This window comes from Anopheles gambiae, chromosome 2 (assembly GCF_943734735.2).
Source record: "Anopheles gambiae chromosome 2, idAnoGambNW_F1_1, whole genome shotgun sequence".
Lineage (NCBI taxonomy): Eukaryota > Metazoa > Arthropoda > Insecta > Diptera > Culicidae > Anopheles > Anopheles gambiae.
Window position 1 is genome coordinate 67881049 of NC_064601.1, and position 17046 is coordinate 67898094.

At 42.7% G+C, this 17046-nt stretch overlaps 1 protein-coding gene across 14 annotated transcripts in view; it reads left to right on the top strand.

Moving 5' to 3' along the window:
- The window catches only part of LOC1275084 (FH1/FH2 domain-containing protein 3), a 70252-nt gene that overhangs the window by 24421 nt on the left and 28785 nt on the right, over nucleotides 1–17046 (top strand). For 2 of the 14 annotated variants that reach the window (XR_009764625.1, XM_061641982.1), the window contains exon 1: nucleotides 13579–13807. The exons of 11 other annotated variants lie outside the window; for them this stretch is intronic. Coding sequence is in view for 2 of the 3 variants with exons in the window: in XM_061641982.1 (XP_061497966.1) it covers nucleotides 13631–13807 (177 nt within the window). In the remaining variant the exon portion in view is untranslated. Of the gene's footprint in view, nucleotides 1–13110; nucleotides 13808–17046 lie in introns of those variants that run through there. One more of the 14 variants, XM_061641981.1, reaches the window with a different exon arrangement.

Sequence of the window (17046 nt, forward strand, 5' to 3'; positions counted from 1 at the left end):
CAATTTATTTACTGATTGTCAGAATGGTTCGGTAGTGATGCGTCTGTTACAGTAATGGAACCAAAAACAGGTTTGGACAAACGCAGAAACGACGTTCAGTAAATGAACACCCAAATAAAACAGTACTTGTCCAGGGAGACGCTGCAGCCCCAAATGTGGCTAGCGCGAACATATAAAACATGCAGTTCAGTTCTCAACGCTTGATTCTCGTCTGGCGACGGTTTGCCGTTGGGTCGTTTTTGCGGCTGTTTTTGTCTTTAGCCACGCAGGAGTAGCAGGGGGCGCGAGAGCACGAACGCTTCGAGTGAAGAATAAAATAAACGACGAACAGGTTTAGGATTGCCGGTGCCCAGAAGCATGCACAGGAATAAGGACCACTGCGCCGGGGAAAGTGGGCGAGCTAAAGGGGACAGAGACTACGGCAAGATTGGCAACATAAACCTGTTCTGGATTTAGGATAAGTTTTTTTCCCCTCTGCTTATGCTTTGTGCAAACAATGTGTAACAGTTGGGAATCGATTCTTGAGGTGGAAAACAAACGGATGCAGCCGGAACACGACACAAAAGCACTAGCGTGATTCGTAATGGGAACCTTTTGGGCAATCGAATGGAAGAATTCGAATGATGTGTTGGATGAACTTTTTCGCTAACGTACCGAGACAGTTCCCACTGTCCAGCTGACTACGCGAGGCAGTGTCTTGAATGGGTGGGCACATAAGCTTGGCAAACATAAGACAGACAAGCCAGTTCCATGTTTTTGATAGACGATTGGCTTTGGCCACCAAAGCCGCGGTGCTCGAGCTGCATACCTGGTGTTGTGTCTTAAAAGACCCTAAAAATGGATTCTTATGTCCTTTTGTACATCGGTGGAGCTTGCAACCGCGCCAGTTTGTTGGCAGCGAAATGAACACGGAACGATGAAATATTCATAAGCGAATACATCGAGCAACAAATATCGCAATAGCGGGAATGATATATAGGCGATCGGGTGTTGAGGTGTGCCCGGACCGATGTTGGAAAATAATTTCGCTTGGTCCGAAAATTGAGCGATTCGTGTCGCAAATGGTAAAGAAGAGGTGAACGAGCAGACGAAGTAAACCGCCGACCGGCCCAATAATGAATGATCAGGTGTTGGAATGGAAACATCGAACGGTCGGATTGTCGATGCAATCGAGCAGAAAAGTGAACAATGAGCGCGACTGGCTGGCCGGTTGGCGGAGCATGCCTTTTTGCCCTGTAACACGTTATTCATACCTTCATCGACAAAAGCTGATATCAGAAAGAAAAACTAGAGAACACTGACTGACAGCCTGAAATGTGGTGCGAAAAGTACATCAGTGCAGAAAAGAAGCAATCAAGTTCGTCTTCTCTTGTTTTTCTCTCTCGTAGGATCTGTAACACGCGAAAATGCAGCGTTGTATTTTTGCGCGTATGTCATTAGCACGAAAACACAACAAAATTTCGGAGGCCCAATCGGGCAAGTGGATAAAAATGACCAGACGAGTGGAGCGATGTAAAATTTACCATTTTTGGCTCCCCCCATCTTGCAGCCAAACATAATTGCTACAAAATTAAAACCGAACTTTATTATGTTTCGCCAATCACAACAGGAAACGTGGCTTGCAATGAGGGCTTTTAAAAGAGAGCCATCATTTGGCTGTTGTTGAAATAATATCCATAATCATGAGCAGAATGCTGGGTAAGGTGCAACATCATTTGCTCAACATGCAATGAAAAAAAAAAACACATTGTAAAGCTACCTCGCCTTGTGGTAGGATGTGCTTTATGAAATGTTTTGCCAAATTTCTCAAAGAGATTGACTATGAAACTGATTTCTCTTCAAAAGTGAACAGTTCTCAATTGTAGGCTGCCTTTGTCGAGCATTGTGTGATATACTCATAGCTTTTGTCTGATTCACATTAAAATTATCGATACGTGCTGGCTGTAACGCACACTCCAGCAAACGATCCAGAACAAGTGAGTGAGGATGTGAAGTATATGCGGCCGCTTAATTATAAAGCTCAACCGGAAGAAATTGAACTGTAATACAAACAACATTTTCCACCCGAATCGACGGGAAACGAAAGGCGAAAGGATGCTCTCCCGGAAGAATAATTAAACTTGATTAGAACATTAAAATCGGCTCTGGCCCAGTCTCTGGCAAGTGGTAATACCTGCCTGACTCGGCGTTAAGCGCACGAAAGGAAAAACATTAAATTACTCGTCAAAATTATCCTCACCCCGGCTGGACGGTAATGGGCACGTTCAGATAATGCCGTATTAAAGCAATCAAAAAGCACAGCTCCGCACAGAAGTCGATCGTTGTCCAGAGAATCCTCCTATCGCTCGATCACTGAAATCACTTGACCTTCGACGGCAACTTGGCCGCATTTGAACCTTGGGTGGATGCATTAGATCGAAAGTGGCTTCCGTTCACAGGGCATTGCTTTTACGCCACAGAACAAGACAAGTCGCACACAGTACGTTGTGGCTATTGGTGTTGTGCTTTCCTTTCGCTCTTACCTGTTCTATCTTGAGCGGAAGTCAGTTATTGCAAATTTCTCGACTACATCCTGAGTGAAGATAATTTTCGGAGCACCGTGAGAGAGAAAGAGTTATCAAGCAGAAAGGGAGGGGAAACAGACCAAACTAAGAATTTATATACATCGATGAAAAAGTGTTGAATTGTTCCCACCACTTTGCTACAATGAATCCTTGAAGGAAGATATCGCAGGTTTAATGATTTATTCTTTTCGAAATTCCTTTCGGTGGAGAAGTTGTATTCGGTCCTATGTTGACAATAGTCTTTTCCCATCACGTTTTATTGTCTAATTCAGTAAACTAACGTTAATTTCGAACAAAAAATGTAAAACAATTCCTTGGTCGGTTCTCGCACATCACTGTTCGGTTGGCAGTCAGCAAGATCACTAGTCGAATCAGTTTTTCGTCCGTGTCCGAGCTACTGGATTCACGGGAATTCGTTTGCATAATTTAATGGCTCTACGCTTCCAAACCTTCGCGTATGACATATACCTCTGAGGCGTCGTTCTGGCTTGGTGAGCCAGTTGGGCTAGTACGGCCGTCATATAGAAGAGAAGGAATGCAATGTCCAGGCGTAGGGCAAAAGCCACCATGCATAAGCTGACTGATGGCATCAAATTGTTAACGAAAAGTGGAACTGATAGAGTTGCTTAAAATTAAAGTAACGCTACATCACTCTTATCTTTTCCATCTGGACCCCGAAGAGGTCAACACTGCCCGTCGGTTTACCGGCGGGGAAGACTTCACGTCGAAAGGGATGTCACAGGCGAATGCACATGGCATGCAGTGCCGGAGATTGCATACAGTAAAATATTATTATGTTTCCGAGAAGGTTGCTGGCATGGTAGTGGCCCGTTTGAAAGCATTATGTCCGTGTGTAGGTTTGTGTGAGCCCTTCATTTAAGAACTGTGTTTGTTCTGGTGCTTAAAGGTAGGCCTGAAGTTTCTGTAAAATTCAATCTATAAGAATAGGTCATAAATAAACAGCATTAATCATTGCTGTAAAAACAAAAATGCTCAATTTCAATGTAATAAACTACATTAATGTTAAAGCAATACGCAGTTCCACGTGATGTTTCACAGCTCACAACACTTTCCAAGATAATGATACTTTTCACATTTTTTATTGCTCATTTTGGTATGTGCTAGGTTCCAAAATGCTTCTATCAACGAGCTACTATGACTAGGTCGTTGATTATAGAACACAATTTAATGGGTTGGACAAGCAATTCCCCGACACTTTTTCCACTCCCGACCGGAACAACGATTTAAATTCAATTACATGTTGTAAATTCCAGTCCATCACTTGTTGTTGTCGTTCTTGATTGCACCACTACCTGCTGCTCTCGTTCTCAGTCAGCAAAGACCTACAATCCGCGCAATCTACCCAAACTAAGGGAAGCGTGAAGGGCAGTAGGGAGTTTTTGTAGCCGCTTCATCGTCACCGTCGTTTTTAGAGCCCTCGGGAACCTTGGGAAACATTCGCGGCTCGTTCCGGTTCACGACTGTAGGGTTCAACTTCACGTGTAAGAACGCATGTTCTTGGTCATAGGCTCTGTTTCCAAGCGAGAGCACAATGATGTGAAATTTAGAACTTTTGTTTAAAATACTTAAACGTATAGAGGCCACAACCCCTGGACCAATGTCCATAGAAAGTACTGGTGGCTTCAATACCCAGCCTTCAGCCAGTTAAACCGCAAGCCACTGTTCGATCATTTTCATTCTTATTGGTGAATGGAATTCTTCTCGATCAACTTTTCACCAATAAAGTTCGCACACTTATCGTCATATGAGTGATAGTTTATATCTAAACATCCTTTCACTATATTTAATGATGATGTAAAGACAAAGTCATTGCAAAGATGACAGTGGGAGGCTTGGTTCAAAGCTGTATTTTTGTACGGGCTAGTACATAATTGTTATTACAAGTAAGCAATTAACGGTCGCGACTGACGGGACGCGGAAGAAGTTGGAAACTTTCTCCACGCACGCTCCGCATCATTCCGATGTCCCGAGGTCCACAATTTCGTGCAAATGACGAATAAGCACCCGGTTTTGCTCCTCCCAGCTTTGTGTTTTTGAGAGTGTTTTCGGTGGTTTGTTATTCTCTCTATTTGCGCTCGGTTTCATTAATGGCTATTGAAAGATCGTATCACAACGAATTGTTGCTCCGGACGTCCCAGTGTGTTTGGCGACGTCAAGCACGCTATTGTTTTGTGCCATTTTTTGCTATGTTGCATGAATGCTTAACGCATCATCAGCAGACGGAATGAAGTAAGCTGAAAGACAGTCGTACCTTAATTGATTTTTAAACATTATTACCTCAGATGATGGTGGTGTACTGTTTATTAAGCAATTGAAAGGGTAAAAATTAGAAATGATTGCTTTTATTTAGTCAGTTAGTTTTGTTTGTTGCACATGATCATCAACATCAAATATTGAACAGAATATGTTTAAACATTATTTTCTAATTATGTATTGGATGCTGGAATTTGTTATAATAAAACGTCAGATTTCAATCGTATTTTGTTCTTTGCTTAGTCTGCAATACCTATGTTGAAGAATTTTGACGAATAATTTCCTTTGAGGTAGAAGAATTCCATAATACAGCAACCGTGGAAATAATGATAAAATTTAATTTGAACTCGTCTCACCCCGTATCGTTCTATGACCCTATGATCGGAAAACGAAGCATGAGTGCTTTTTTCCCACCATGGATCATATACACATCTGTCAGAGGTAAAGCTTTATTTGCTTTGGGGATTGAGCCTCGAGGCACTTCCTTCCTTCCTTCTTTTTTGTTGCATCCGACAATGGTGCTACAGTTGCGCCAGTTGTCGTAAAGGAATTCTTTCCATTTCCCATAGCGCCAAGACGACCATAACGGATACGGGCAAAAGAGTGATCGCGAGACGAAACGGAACGAAAGATGGAACCAACCCAGGAAAAGGTGCATAGAAAGGTTGGAATCCTACCGATGCTGGGCTCATAGTTTGCTCCTTTGCTTGCCTCCTTGTTCTATCGCCTTTTATGCTTCGAGCCGTTGTTCCAAAGTCAGCGACATGATGCGCATTGCTCTGATCTAGCGTCAAGAGCGTGTCTGTTGGTGCTGCGGTCGTTCGCCATGCGAGGGAAGGTGTAGGAGAAGAGCCCGATTCTTACCTCGTCACGGCAGGTGGAAAGTGAAGAACAATCTAGGGATGGCTAATGAGTGATTCAGTCACCGCGATACGTATGCGTCACTCGTTGACGGCGATGGGAAAAAAGACGCCAGCCTAGGAATTGGATGCCCTTCGCCCAAGAATCTCGCCTCGGCTATAAGGTGTTAAGAGGTTACGAAAGAGAATCTCAAGAATGTTGCTCAACTAAACTGTCTCGGGGAACTGTGGATGGTCGATGCTGATGCCTTCACTGTTGTTGGTGCACTCCTGCCACACTCCTACAGTTGAGGAATGAGCCGAGCAAAAGGATCGTCTTGTGATTCCATTTGGGTTTTTGTTTCTGTTTCATTTCTACTTGCGTTTCTCTCGATCGCATTGATCCACGGTGAATTGAGATTTTTAGCTCAGCTTTGAAGGCCGCCGAAGCTATTTGTTTCGAGCGTCGGTGGTGAATCATTTTCGATTTCACCGCGGAAAATTGAGCCTAGTAGGTTGGGAAGCCCACGAGCCTACGAGCTATGTGCTCAAAGACCACCCACTTTTGATCAACATGTATAATATTTTTCATGAAACTATTTATCGGTTGAAATTATATGACTTATAATAAAATGATTATGTTATTAATGTTTATGAAACATTTTATGTAAATAATTATTTATTACTTATTCAGTTGTTAACTACAGTAAATCGATAGCACCCAAGTCGAGCTATTAATATTCATTCATATGAAATAAAGCAGATACCATTATCAGTTGGTTCTTTTCGCGAGTGAAACTTATCTTAAAAGACAACGCTATGTACCATGCGTTTGAACTCATTATTCAAAAGGTCTTCATTGTCAAACTCATTGATGTAGCTACATATATGGGAGACAGAGAGAGAGAGGTGATCGATGGTAACAGATAAACGTGATAAAACTTGATGTTTGATGGTACGACGGATTGGTTCAAAGCATTTTTCCCAGTTGATAACAAATACCAGCATGTAACCCATGTTCTGTAAAACTGGCCCAGCCCATGTAACCCATGTTCTGTAAAACTGACATAGCCGATAACAGAGATTGGCTGTTATGAGCACTGAATTTGGTGTTTATTTTCTCATAGACAGTAGTCACTTTATTAAATTAGTAGCCGTGTTTTTGCAACACTTCCTGTATGCAGCAGAGAGCTTCAAAATTTATGTTCATGCAAAATGGTGTGACCGCCGAGCATTAACATTGGCGGTAACACTGGCTCGGGGAAAATCATTTTGTCTCAATACCGGCCCATACCAAGTGGAGCACACTACCGAGTGAAGAGAGGAAGTACAAAAGGTAAACCACCATCCCGCTCATACAAACACCGACATATCTATAGATAGGTGCATCGGTTGTAGATGGCAACCATGTATTGCGTCAAAATGTTGCGGCGTCTGACTTCATTCCAAAACGTGACCAGAAAGCGATAATTGATCGGTAAACAGGGGCAAAAGGGGAGAAATGAAGAGCCGCCACGTTTGGGTAGTTGGAGTTGGAGAAAAAGAGCAAGTGTTGAAATTGAACTGAAAATCCTCCCTCCGCATGCTCCCGCCATCGGTGTGTGATGATGAGATGCAAACACCACGCAGGTTGCTGCTGGTACGTTTGTATACTGCTGGGAAATCGAGAGCCGAATGATGGAAAAGTTTTCAGCCCAGATTATGCATATTTTTAGCCACACACAACACATCAGGCATGGACGGTCAGGAGGAGTGCAGAATTTGATAAATCTGAAGTTTTGTTTTAATGTATGGGGTTATGTATTGCTTCGCGCTCACATTTTGTTAATTGACTGGAAGTCTCAGATAGGTGATTTTCCTCATTTTAATATAAATCATAATTACCAGAAAGGGATTGTTTAAGATGTAATTAATTAATAACACCAAAAATGTGCTGCGTTTATACTCATAATAGTATGACATATTATGTTTAAAATGCTTATTGATAAAGAAAAAGTATGCTTGTATGCTAATTGTTATTGGATCGAGTTGCGTTTAGATATTGACCTCCATTAAATAAGTACAATCTTACTGATTACTTGATGGATTGATTCAAACTTGTAATGCAAATCGTGCGTTTCATGACCTTGGCTAGCGCCATATCGTTGATCAACGGTTACTTCCCACGATATTACCACCAGTACAGCACAAAGACTATGTGGTTTTGAGTATAGAATTTTGTCGATAGAATGCATATACAGTGCGAGACATTTTCCAATCACTGTCACAGATTAATACGCAGAGGAGCACGAAGAAGTATCAATTTACTCCCTTGGTACGATTCTGTAACGCAACGTTTGTAGAAGGTTTTCAATTACACTTCTTGTGGGGTTTGCAACTGATTCCATAATATGTACTCTTTAACGAGGTATCTTAAATCTACGATACGATTTGCTGAAGGAATAGATAATTCACCTTTAATATCTCAAAAACCACATGTTCTAAACAGATCGATGTCGCGCACAGTATTTAAACGTGTGACACCCATGCTCTGCACAATTGTTTGCAAATTACGCTCAGCTGACGTGGGACGCAGTACGTTTTGTGTTGTTCTATGCCACCCAAACGAACGAAGGTCATTTGCATAGTAATTGGGTATTATTGCATTACCACTAGTTCTCGTGCTCGACAATACTTCCGCATAGGTGCAGTCGTGGTGAGTTGGCCGAGTTTTAAACCAAAATGTATTTTAATTCCACAACGATGTCCCATCACTCATATGGCACGTCTCGTGCAGCCTTGAAATAGAATCAGTTGCTGTAGATGCACCTTACTGAAAGAATTACCTTTCGGTATGTTATGTTCAATTCATATTCGTTACATTCGCACATACGTCATTCCACGTTACTGCAAAGCAACCGGTCAATCCCGGGATCCAGCTGAAGCTGTTACAAACGATGTCTGGTAAACAAGTTTATGACCATTTCTCGGAGTCTCGGAACAATAAACGATCCATAACCACTGAATGATGACCACTACAACCGTTGGTGTGCGGGGAAAACTTGCCCTTCAAAGGCATCTTTCCAGTAAACAAACAATCTATGAGCAACAGAAGATGTTGTTGGTGGTGTTGTTTAATTAGAGAGTGTACCTTCTTTTTTGCCGTACAAGAGATATGGAATCTTACAGTTTTTACTCACACTGCCCTCCAACACTATACTTGTGCCACATTTTCAGCGTTGTCCATGAGGAACTATGTGCTGAGGACGACTCGCGTGTCGTTGAATTTTGCCACGCCATTGACGACACACGCATATCATGTTGCACACGTGTATGGGTGCTTTTCCGCACTGGGATATTATCGACAATTTGCTGACGTTTATAGGATGTAATCGATGCCGTTTCCCGTCGTTGGTGTTCTATAAACATGGTAATGAAACAAGAGAAATCTTTCAGAATGGCATGGAGCATGACTATTTATGTGTGAAGAGTTTTGGTGATTGAGATTCAGCCTTACACAACTACAGATAAGATGACATTGAGTTTTATATAATTGCAGTTTGTTTAAACTGCTGGTAAATCAAGCAATACACAATAAGCTTGTCAGTACAAGCAGGACAGACTGTTAGAAAAGAAGAATTCCCATGTTTGTGTAGGACAATGCTCTATTCTGACTATCAAGCTTCTTAGTGCAAAGAAGCAGTTGTGCAAGAGCCTGTTCCTAATCCCTCGTTAATGCCAAAGGATGAAACCTCTTTACGAGATTATTTCGGTCATTTGTGGGGCGTAAATCGACTTAGCTGTAGCTATCTGCAACCAACCGCGATGGCATGTGTTGTTATGTGCGAAGGCAAAAACAAACGCAAAACGAGTCACTTGGGTGCTTATACAATAGCCGAACGCTTTTCATTCAAATGAAGCGTTAATGACAAAAATAGTTTCATTGCGGTTGTCGATTATTATCAACGTCAACGTTTGATGTGCTCCAGATATACCGCAAATGTGGAAAACAATCGCAAGACGCAACACACTCATAAGAGGTTCCAAATTGGGCCGCGCGATTATTCCACTGCTGATAATCTATCTTCGTCGTGATTGTTTATAATGTATGAAAATTGTTGCAAATTGATATAAAAATTATGCAAGAAGTTGTTACACATTAAACGCAAACATGTGTTGCAATCAAATGACGCACTTTCAAATGGTTTGTTGATTTGGGAAAGGAGATACCTTCCAACGGTTAAATTATCACTTGTACATAGGGAGAGATGTCGAAGGCATTTAGCTGTGAGAAATATTGGGTAAATTCACTGGAAGTTAAGCTTTCAATACGTTCTTCGTCTTTTCTTTTGAAGTTGTTAGTACTCTAACCCCGGTAACTTCTCATGATACCGTTGAACTTTAGCAGACAGGGGGCAAGCGGTTTCCAGACTTCATAACCGGTAGCAATTGCATATTTTCCCACAGACAATGGTGCGATAGTGTACCAATGTGAGACACATAAACATGTGAGTGTGTGTGAGAGCAAGTGGTAAGCATGCAACCTAGGGGGTAAGCAGGGCAAATATTTGCTCAGGAAATATAGCTCCAGTCGCGTCGTGTCTGCAAAGGTCCGGAACCGGATAAAAGCAATAGCCGTAGCTCGAACCTCGTGCGAGTTTCAAAGCACATCTTCGTCGTGATGGCATTGCACTGGGTGCATTTCCGCAGCCAGGGTTTGTTTGAAAGTGAGAAGATATTTAAACATAGGGGGAGCATTTTTTAGAGCCGCTTGCTTGAAAGTGAAAGCTTCCAAACGAGATTCTTCCAAAAGTTGATGATCAAATAAACTGGATCGATTTAGCTTTTGGTGTACATCGCATGTCGTTGGAAGGACTTATTAAGAGGGTCTTATAAAACAAACCGTAGGGTATTTGTTGGTCAATGATAGAATTAAGTTGTTATTTTGTGCACTATCTGGATGATGCAATACATTAAAGTGACTCAAAAAACTGTAAAAATGTAGTCAAACCCACGTGGAACAAACGAATGAATAAATACACAACATAGCTTTCGCTACAGATTGTAGACATGAGTTGATTTTGAAGAGTGTTCGACAATCAAAGCAGAGGATTTGTCACTGATCCTTTCTACACTTAGGTTAGTAGAGTTTTGATATGACGCATTTTGGTAATGATCATACACCGACGACTATACCATCTCTTGAATGCAGTCGAAGGGGAAATGTACGTTCAAAGGCTTACGCAGCCCTGTCTCTCGGGCGTATATAAACGTTGAAAGGCTTATGGCAGTGATTGCTCTCCCCCGTTTTCCCGCCCCGTTAGCCTGGCATCCGTGCAGCGCACATACCGAAACCGGATGGCTCGAATTGAGATTACTTCCTTCTATCGCAGCATTTCCATCGATGCTTCACGTGCGTTGGTGTGTGCTCAATTGTGCTTCTCCTTTTGAGCCATCATTCGATTTGAGACGTTTTCCTCTAGTGCTGGGTGGATCATGCAGCGAGTGCAAAGATAAAAAAAAATCCACACATACACCCACACACACACACACACACACACACACACACACACACACACACACACACACACACACACACACACACACACACACACACACACAAATGCACACACTTGTTCGTCTATTGCAGGCTCAACATCTTTCAAATGTAAGGAAATTAGCAATCATTATAACTCAATATTTGAATAGATGAATGGTGTTGGATTTGTTACATTTTCTACAGCACCGGTGCGCAGAGCAGCGCGTGGTGCGAAATTTGCTTTTGCTCACAGCACACATACACACGTTCGGAGAGTTGCACAAATGTTTGTTCAAATTTTGATTTACATGTGCATACGAGACGCTGAGAAAGAAAAATTGGGATTGAATGATGAAATTGTACACAAAATTGCTTCATCAACGGTTAAATTATAGAGCTAGCTGGGTGAGTGTGTGAGATATGAAATCGGGGTAGAAATGGGAAGAACAATAAATAAAGAAGGTTTCATACAATCGAAACGTTGATATGTTGTGTTACAACACTAAACATCAGCTGCATTCCGTACAGCTCTATTGATTGATAATTTAACATCAAAATCCTTCATTTAAGACATTGCTTTCATTGCTCTTCATTTAAGCATCAAACAAAAACAGTGCTGCTTGTTTAAAAAATGTTTGATTGTTTTGTTGTTTTGTTTTGTTGTTGAAAGAAAATACAAAAGTATTGAATGAAATGCATTGGAATAATTTAGTTTTCTTAACACTACTGGAGAAGGCTTCATCATCATACAAGACAAGCATTGACTGGCTTAGTTCTAACTCAGGCATGACAAGAGCAAGCTTGAATTGAGCAAGGAAAAGTTAGGTGCCCTAGGATAAAAGACACTAATACTAGCATCCTGCAATTAATCTGTTGAATATTATTGCTACTGTGCATGCTGTGCTGATTGTGAGATGAATTTAGCCATTCACGTATCGGCGCTTGCTTGTACATAATGCACTCAAATGCATTTTGTAAAAACATACGAACGGAGAATGAGGAAGAGAAAGGTGAGAAGGAAGAAAAGAGAAGACTGACAAAACGTGAATAGAAAATAGCAACAGCGTATGAAACATATTCGCCAGAGCAGGACAGTACGCACAGCGTTCGCCGGGTGAAAACGACATTTACATGGCTTTCCTTGCGTTTGTTTGCAATGGAAATAATTTATTACTACGTGCTTGATATCACAACAGGAAGGAGCAGCTACCCAGCGACAACGTGCTGGGTAAAGGCAGTGCCGAGCAGTAGACTGCAGCGGAAGCGGCGGGGAGCTTCATTTCTAAAACTTGAAACCTGATCAATTATCGCCTCCGGCTGTTGGAGCAGCAAACGCTGGATGCACCGCGGCATGCGGCATGTGAAAATGCGGAGCAAACGCATCGCTGGATGATGCATTTTGAGTTGCTTGCATTTTCCATCCCACAGCGGCTGGGGTTGTTTGTGGAAAGAATTCGCTTCCGCAACCGGAAGTGAAGGGAAATGCGCGTCAATTCTTTCGATCCAGAGTTTTGAGAGCTGATTTATTTTTTGTGCTCATACATCTACATCATACCCGTCTACCCCGTGCGCCGTGCTCTACTCGTGATGTGCGCATCAGCTCGGCTTCCCGCTTGATTTCGCGCATTTTGTCAAACGAGGCATTCCTCGGCTGCTGCATGACGACTGCATTGGTGTCGGGATTTATTTTTTAAACCCGTGGTTAGAAAACGCTGCACCATTCCATGGTTGGTATAGGTGATTTTTACTTTCTTTTTCAGTTTCCACACACTGAACTACGAACGACCTCAAATGAATGGGTGCAAAAAAGTGTTCGGAGACCCACACATTTCATAGAATGCATCTCGCTTTGGAGCTTTTGTTAGATTGATTTTTCGTCATTTTTCCTACAACATCGAAATGTCTATTCTTGCAGATTGGAGCACCGTACCGTATCGGGTTTTGCAAATCACTTCCTGTGGTGGTTTTTGTTGTGGCTGCTGTCGAAAAAAAAGAGATGCACCAAATATCTGCACTGCACATTCGCGTATCGTGATCCGTGTATCTGTATGCTGTTGCATTGCAAGCTCCAGAAATGGTACAGCTGCAGCACCACTGTTAACGTGTGCTATTTTCATCTAAGTGTGTGTGTCTGTGTGTGTGTGTGTGGGTGTGTTGGTGTGATACTCCGTTCACGGCTGTTGCGTTCACAGTCAACGCAGCGTGACCGCGACAATCGTCAAACTACTGATGTCCTTTTTTGCTAACCGTGATGAGCACAGAGAACGTGAAAATTGCAGAAATCTATTCGCTGTTTGTGTGAGTCGTTGCCCAAACGAATTGCGGAACAGGGCAGTTGTGTGTGCAAATTGTGACCACAGAAAGCGGTAGCACAATAAAAAAAAAGTGGAGCTGAAAAGTTAGGACACAGTGAAATCAGCCAAATCATCGACAGAATGGAGCCGGACGAACTAATCACGATTCGGGTCCAATACCTCGTGGACAGTGACCCGTTCAACAGTCTGTCCATGTATCCGATTCCGTCCCGGGCTCCAGTGTTCTCGTTCGCCAGTGCCGTACCATTGGCAACGCAGCTCGGAGCGCTGCTGCGCCATCTCGGTGCTCCACAAAGGGTAAGCAATGTTAAAACCGTAATGCGGTAGTCTATTAGCAATGGTGGTGGATTGTTTGTAGCTACAAGCAATGTAGATAGTGTACTAATAAGCAGTGCTGCATTAAGCGTTACAATCGAAGTATTTAAAGATCGTCACGTTACAAACTAAAAGTACAACTAGCAACAACATATACGAATTGAGTCTTCAAATATTGTTCGCTATTTAGCTACAAAAAATATTGCTCTCCAAGTAGTAGATTTGGGAACAAAAAATCGATACCAAATTGGCGCCATTATCCTATATTCCATTACTTGACCATTGGCTCTTCCGCAAATTGAATCCATACGGTTAGATAACATCAAACACACACACACACACATCTGCCGATCAACCATTCATAACGTTGGATGGTTTGTGGCAAAGCGGTACGACCCATTTCCCGCACGTCGACCATAAAATTCAATGATCGGTACGCATAGCCGAGGTGTATGCCGTGGAGTTGGCCTTAGTGTACAGCAAGATTCGCGCAAGAAACATTGAAAGACAATTCGATTGTCGAGCTCGAGCATCAGTTTCAGTTGTCCGTTCACGTACAAAGCTTCTTGTTGCTGCTTCTTTCGAAACGTTTGTTCGTATTGGGTCACGTTTCTTGGTCGGTTGAAAGCGGCAGAGAAGCTGCAGCGGTAGCGGCAACTCTGCATGCAGCCCCTGTGCACGGAAAAGGGGGAAAAGCACGTTGCGTTTCGACTTCCGGCTCCGGGGCTGTTGGACAATTTTTTGCCGCCTTGCACGTGGGGATCGTCTGGCGTGGATTCGCACACACAAACTCGGAGAAGAAAATTACGAAGTTTCCATCCGTTTTCGGTAGCGTGTCGGGCGTTAATTTGCGAAAACAATAACAATAAATTGCACGGACGGTTGGCGTTCGTTTGTGCGGTTTCTTCCCCTTTTTGTTGTCCGGATTCGCTAACACCTCCCCCCGTTAGGGCTGAGGTGCACGGGGACCACAAACTAAAAGGTGACAGAAATGCCACGGTGCCTATTGGTAACAGTGGCTAATGCTGGGAGATTGGTGAATTTGTCGCGAATATTGTCACTAATGGATTGTGTTTACTTTTTATGGAACGAGCGTTTACAAGAGCCGTACAACGGGAAGGAAAAGAGAAGAGCGTGGCGATGTGAGGTCTACGATGCTGCGATTGGTAAAAGTGGTGCAAGTTCCTGTACGACAAGCTGTTGATGAAGAAATGATTTGATTGCATGCAAAACATGCGATGGTACCAGGGTGTTAATGGGTTACCTGAACGTTTGATATGCAATCGTGAATTTAGATGAATGTTTAGCTAGACAGGATGTGCGTTTGCCTAAGAAAAGCCTAAGGAAGTTTAATAAAAATGAATTAATGTGGAATTTTATGACGGCGTTACACATTTTTAAACCAAAACAAAAACACATACCAGTAGACTATTTCAAAGTTATCTTTTCATTCACCTCAAGATATGGCAGTAAAAAGTAAAAGTTTTGCAATAAAATGGTCAACTTGCTACTTAAGCTTTGAACATAATGAAGATGGTTTCGATCCAAAGCAGCTAAATCGTTGCTTATTTCTATCGCACCGTAAACACATCTTTATCTACAATCGTCAGCTTTTGTACAGCATAAAATAAGATAGCAAAGACATGATAGTTATTGTTTAACGCAGCGCGAGTTCTCACTTTTGTCAATATAACCGCAAGGGCGCTTGCATCTAGATGTTTTGGTTTTATTTCCTATTGAAATTCAAATAACACACACACACATTTATACTTTACAGCATCATCTTGAGACGATCGTTCATTCTGGCGCCTACTTAGTTACCTCATCATTGGTAACGAACTACTATCGGTGGAAAATCTATATAGCAGCGTTGGCCTACATTTACTGCACACGATCCCATCGAGCACCGTGCAGTGCGAGTGAAAATCGTTGTTTTCGCGCTGACCCCAGCGTCGACCAGGCGTAGCGAATCCATCCGCCCGCATCAGATTGATGTATTCGATCCGTTCGTTAGCGCGCCGGATCCAATGGCGAATGGCAGCGTTTCGGAGGCGCACACTCTATATCCGATGCCAAAAGCCGATTGCCAAAGTTGCATTGCGCTGCGGTGAACGTTGTGAGGTGATCACGCTTCACGCGTAAGATTTATTTTCGGCCTTCCGGATGGGTGGGTGACCGTTTGCTTGAGGACAGGGAAGCACCACCACCAGGGGAAGGGACAGGGGCCGTCGTCGAAAGGCATAAACCGGCTCGTGCAAACGGAAATGCGGTACCCGGTCTTCAGCACTGGAACTGCTTTCGTCACGCGTACGTAGCATTTAGTGTATGCAAATGACGGTCACCGGGTGGATATCGCCGGTTACATAAAAGAAGAAAACGGCGCAATCCATCAGCAAACCGCGTACCGTGTATTGAGGTGATCGATTGAAAGTGAGTACGAATTCAATTAAGCTGTTTGGCTAGCTAGCAAAGACATGCCGGCCGTCTGGAGGCAGCAACGGTACACACTTGATGTACGTTTTTACGTCTTCATGGTTGACGGTTTCTTTTTCGTCAACAAAAGCGAAACTTTGCACTATCTCTTTCAAACCGGATGTTATTTGTTACACGTTCCAAACGACACACTAACGTGTGGCAACGTGCAACACTGTCCTCTATGCGCAGGAAGATGAAGTAGCTGTTTGAACAATAATTGATATATTGTAATTGAAAGATATTCATATTAAGTTCAATTTTTTATTTGTTAAAATACATAAATTACTTGAAAATTATTTTACAATATTGGTAAAATTTCAATACGTAAAGTACCGCACAAAAACAATCACTTTGCATACCCCTAATTTCCACCAGCCCTTAGGCTTTGAATCTAACTTTTCCCAACTTTGCCACCACTCCGATCGATTGCATCGTTTCTCCGGCGGTTTGAAACTATCGCTTACCATTCTTCCGGAGACTAGCTTAAAGAAATGAATGTCGGAAGGTGAATCACGACATGCGCGTCCTCTCCCCCGAATAGTGCCCTCCTTTCGCTAGGCAGATATCGCGTTGCATCGCGGGCTCGAACGCTCCTCAGAAGATGTTCAGTTTTCGCGAAGCCAACCGAACAAACGATCGCTCATTCGCTTCATCTATTACAGCATCGCATCATTACGCGCATCGAAACCACAACAAGGGGTTGCCTCGGGTGTGAGAGAGAATGGGCATGAAATAGGTCTTCCTCC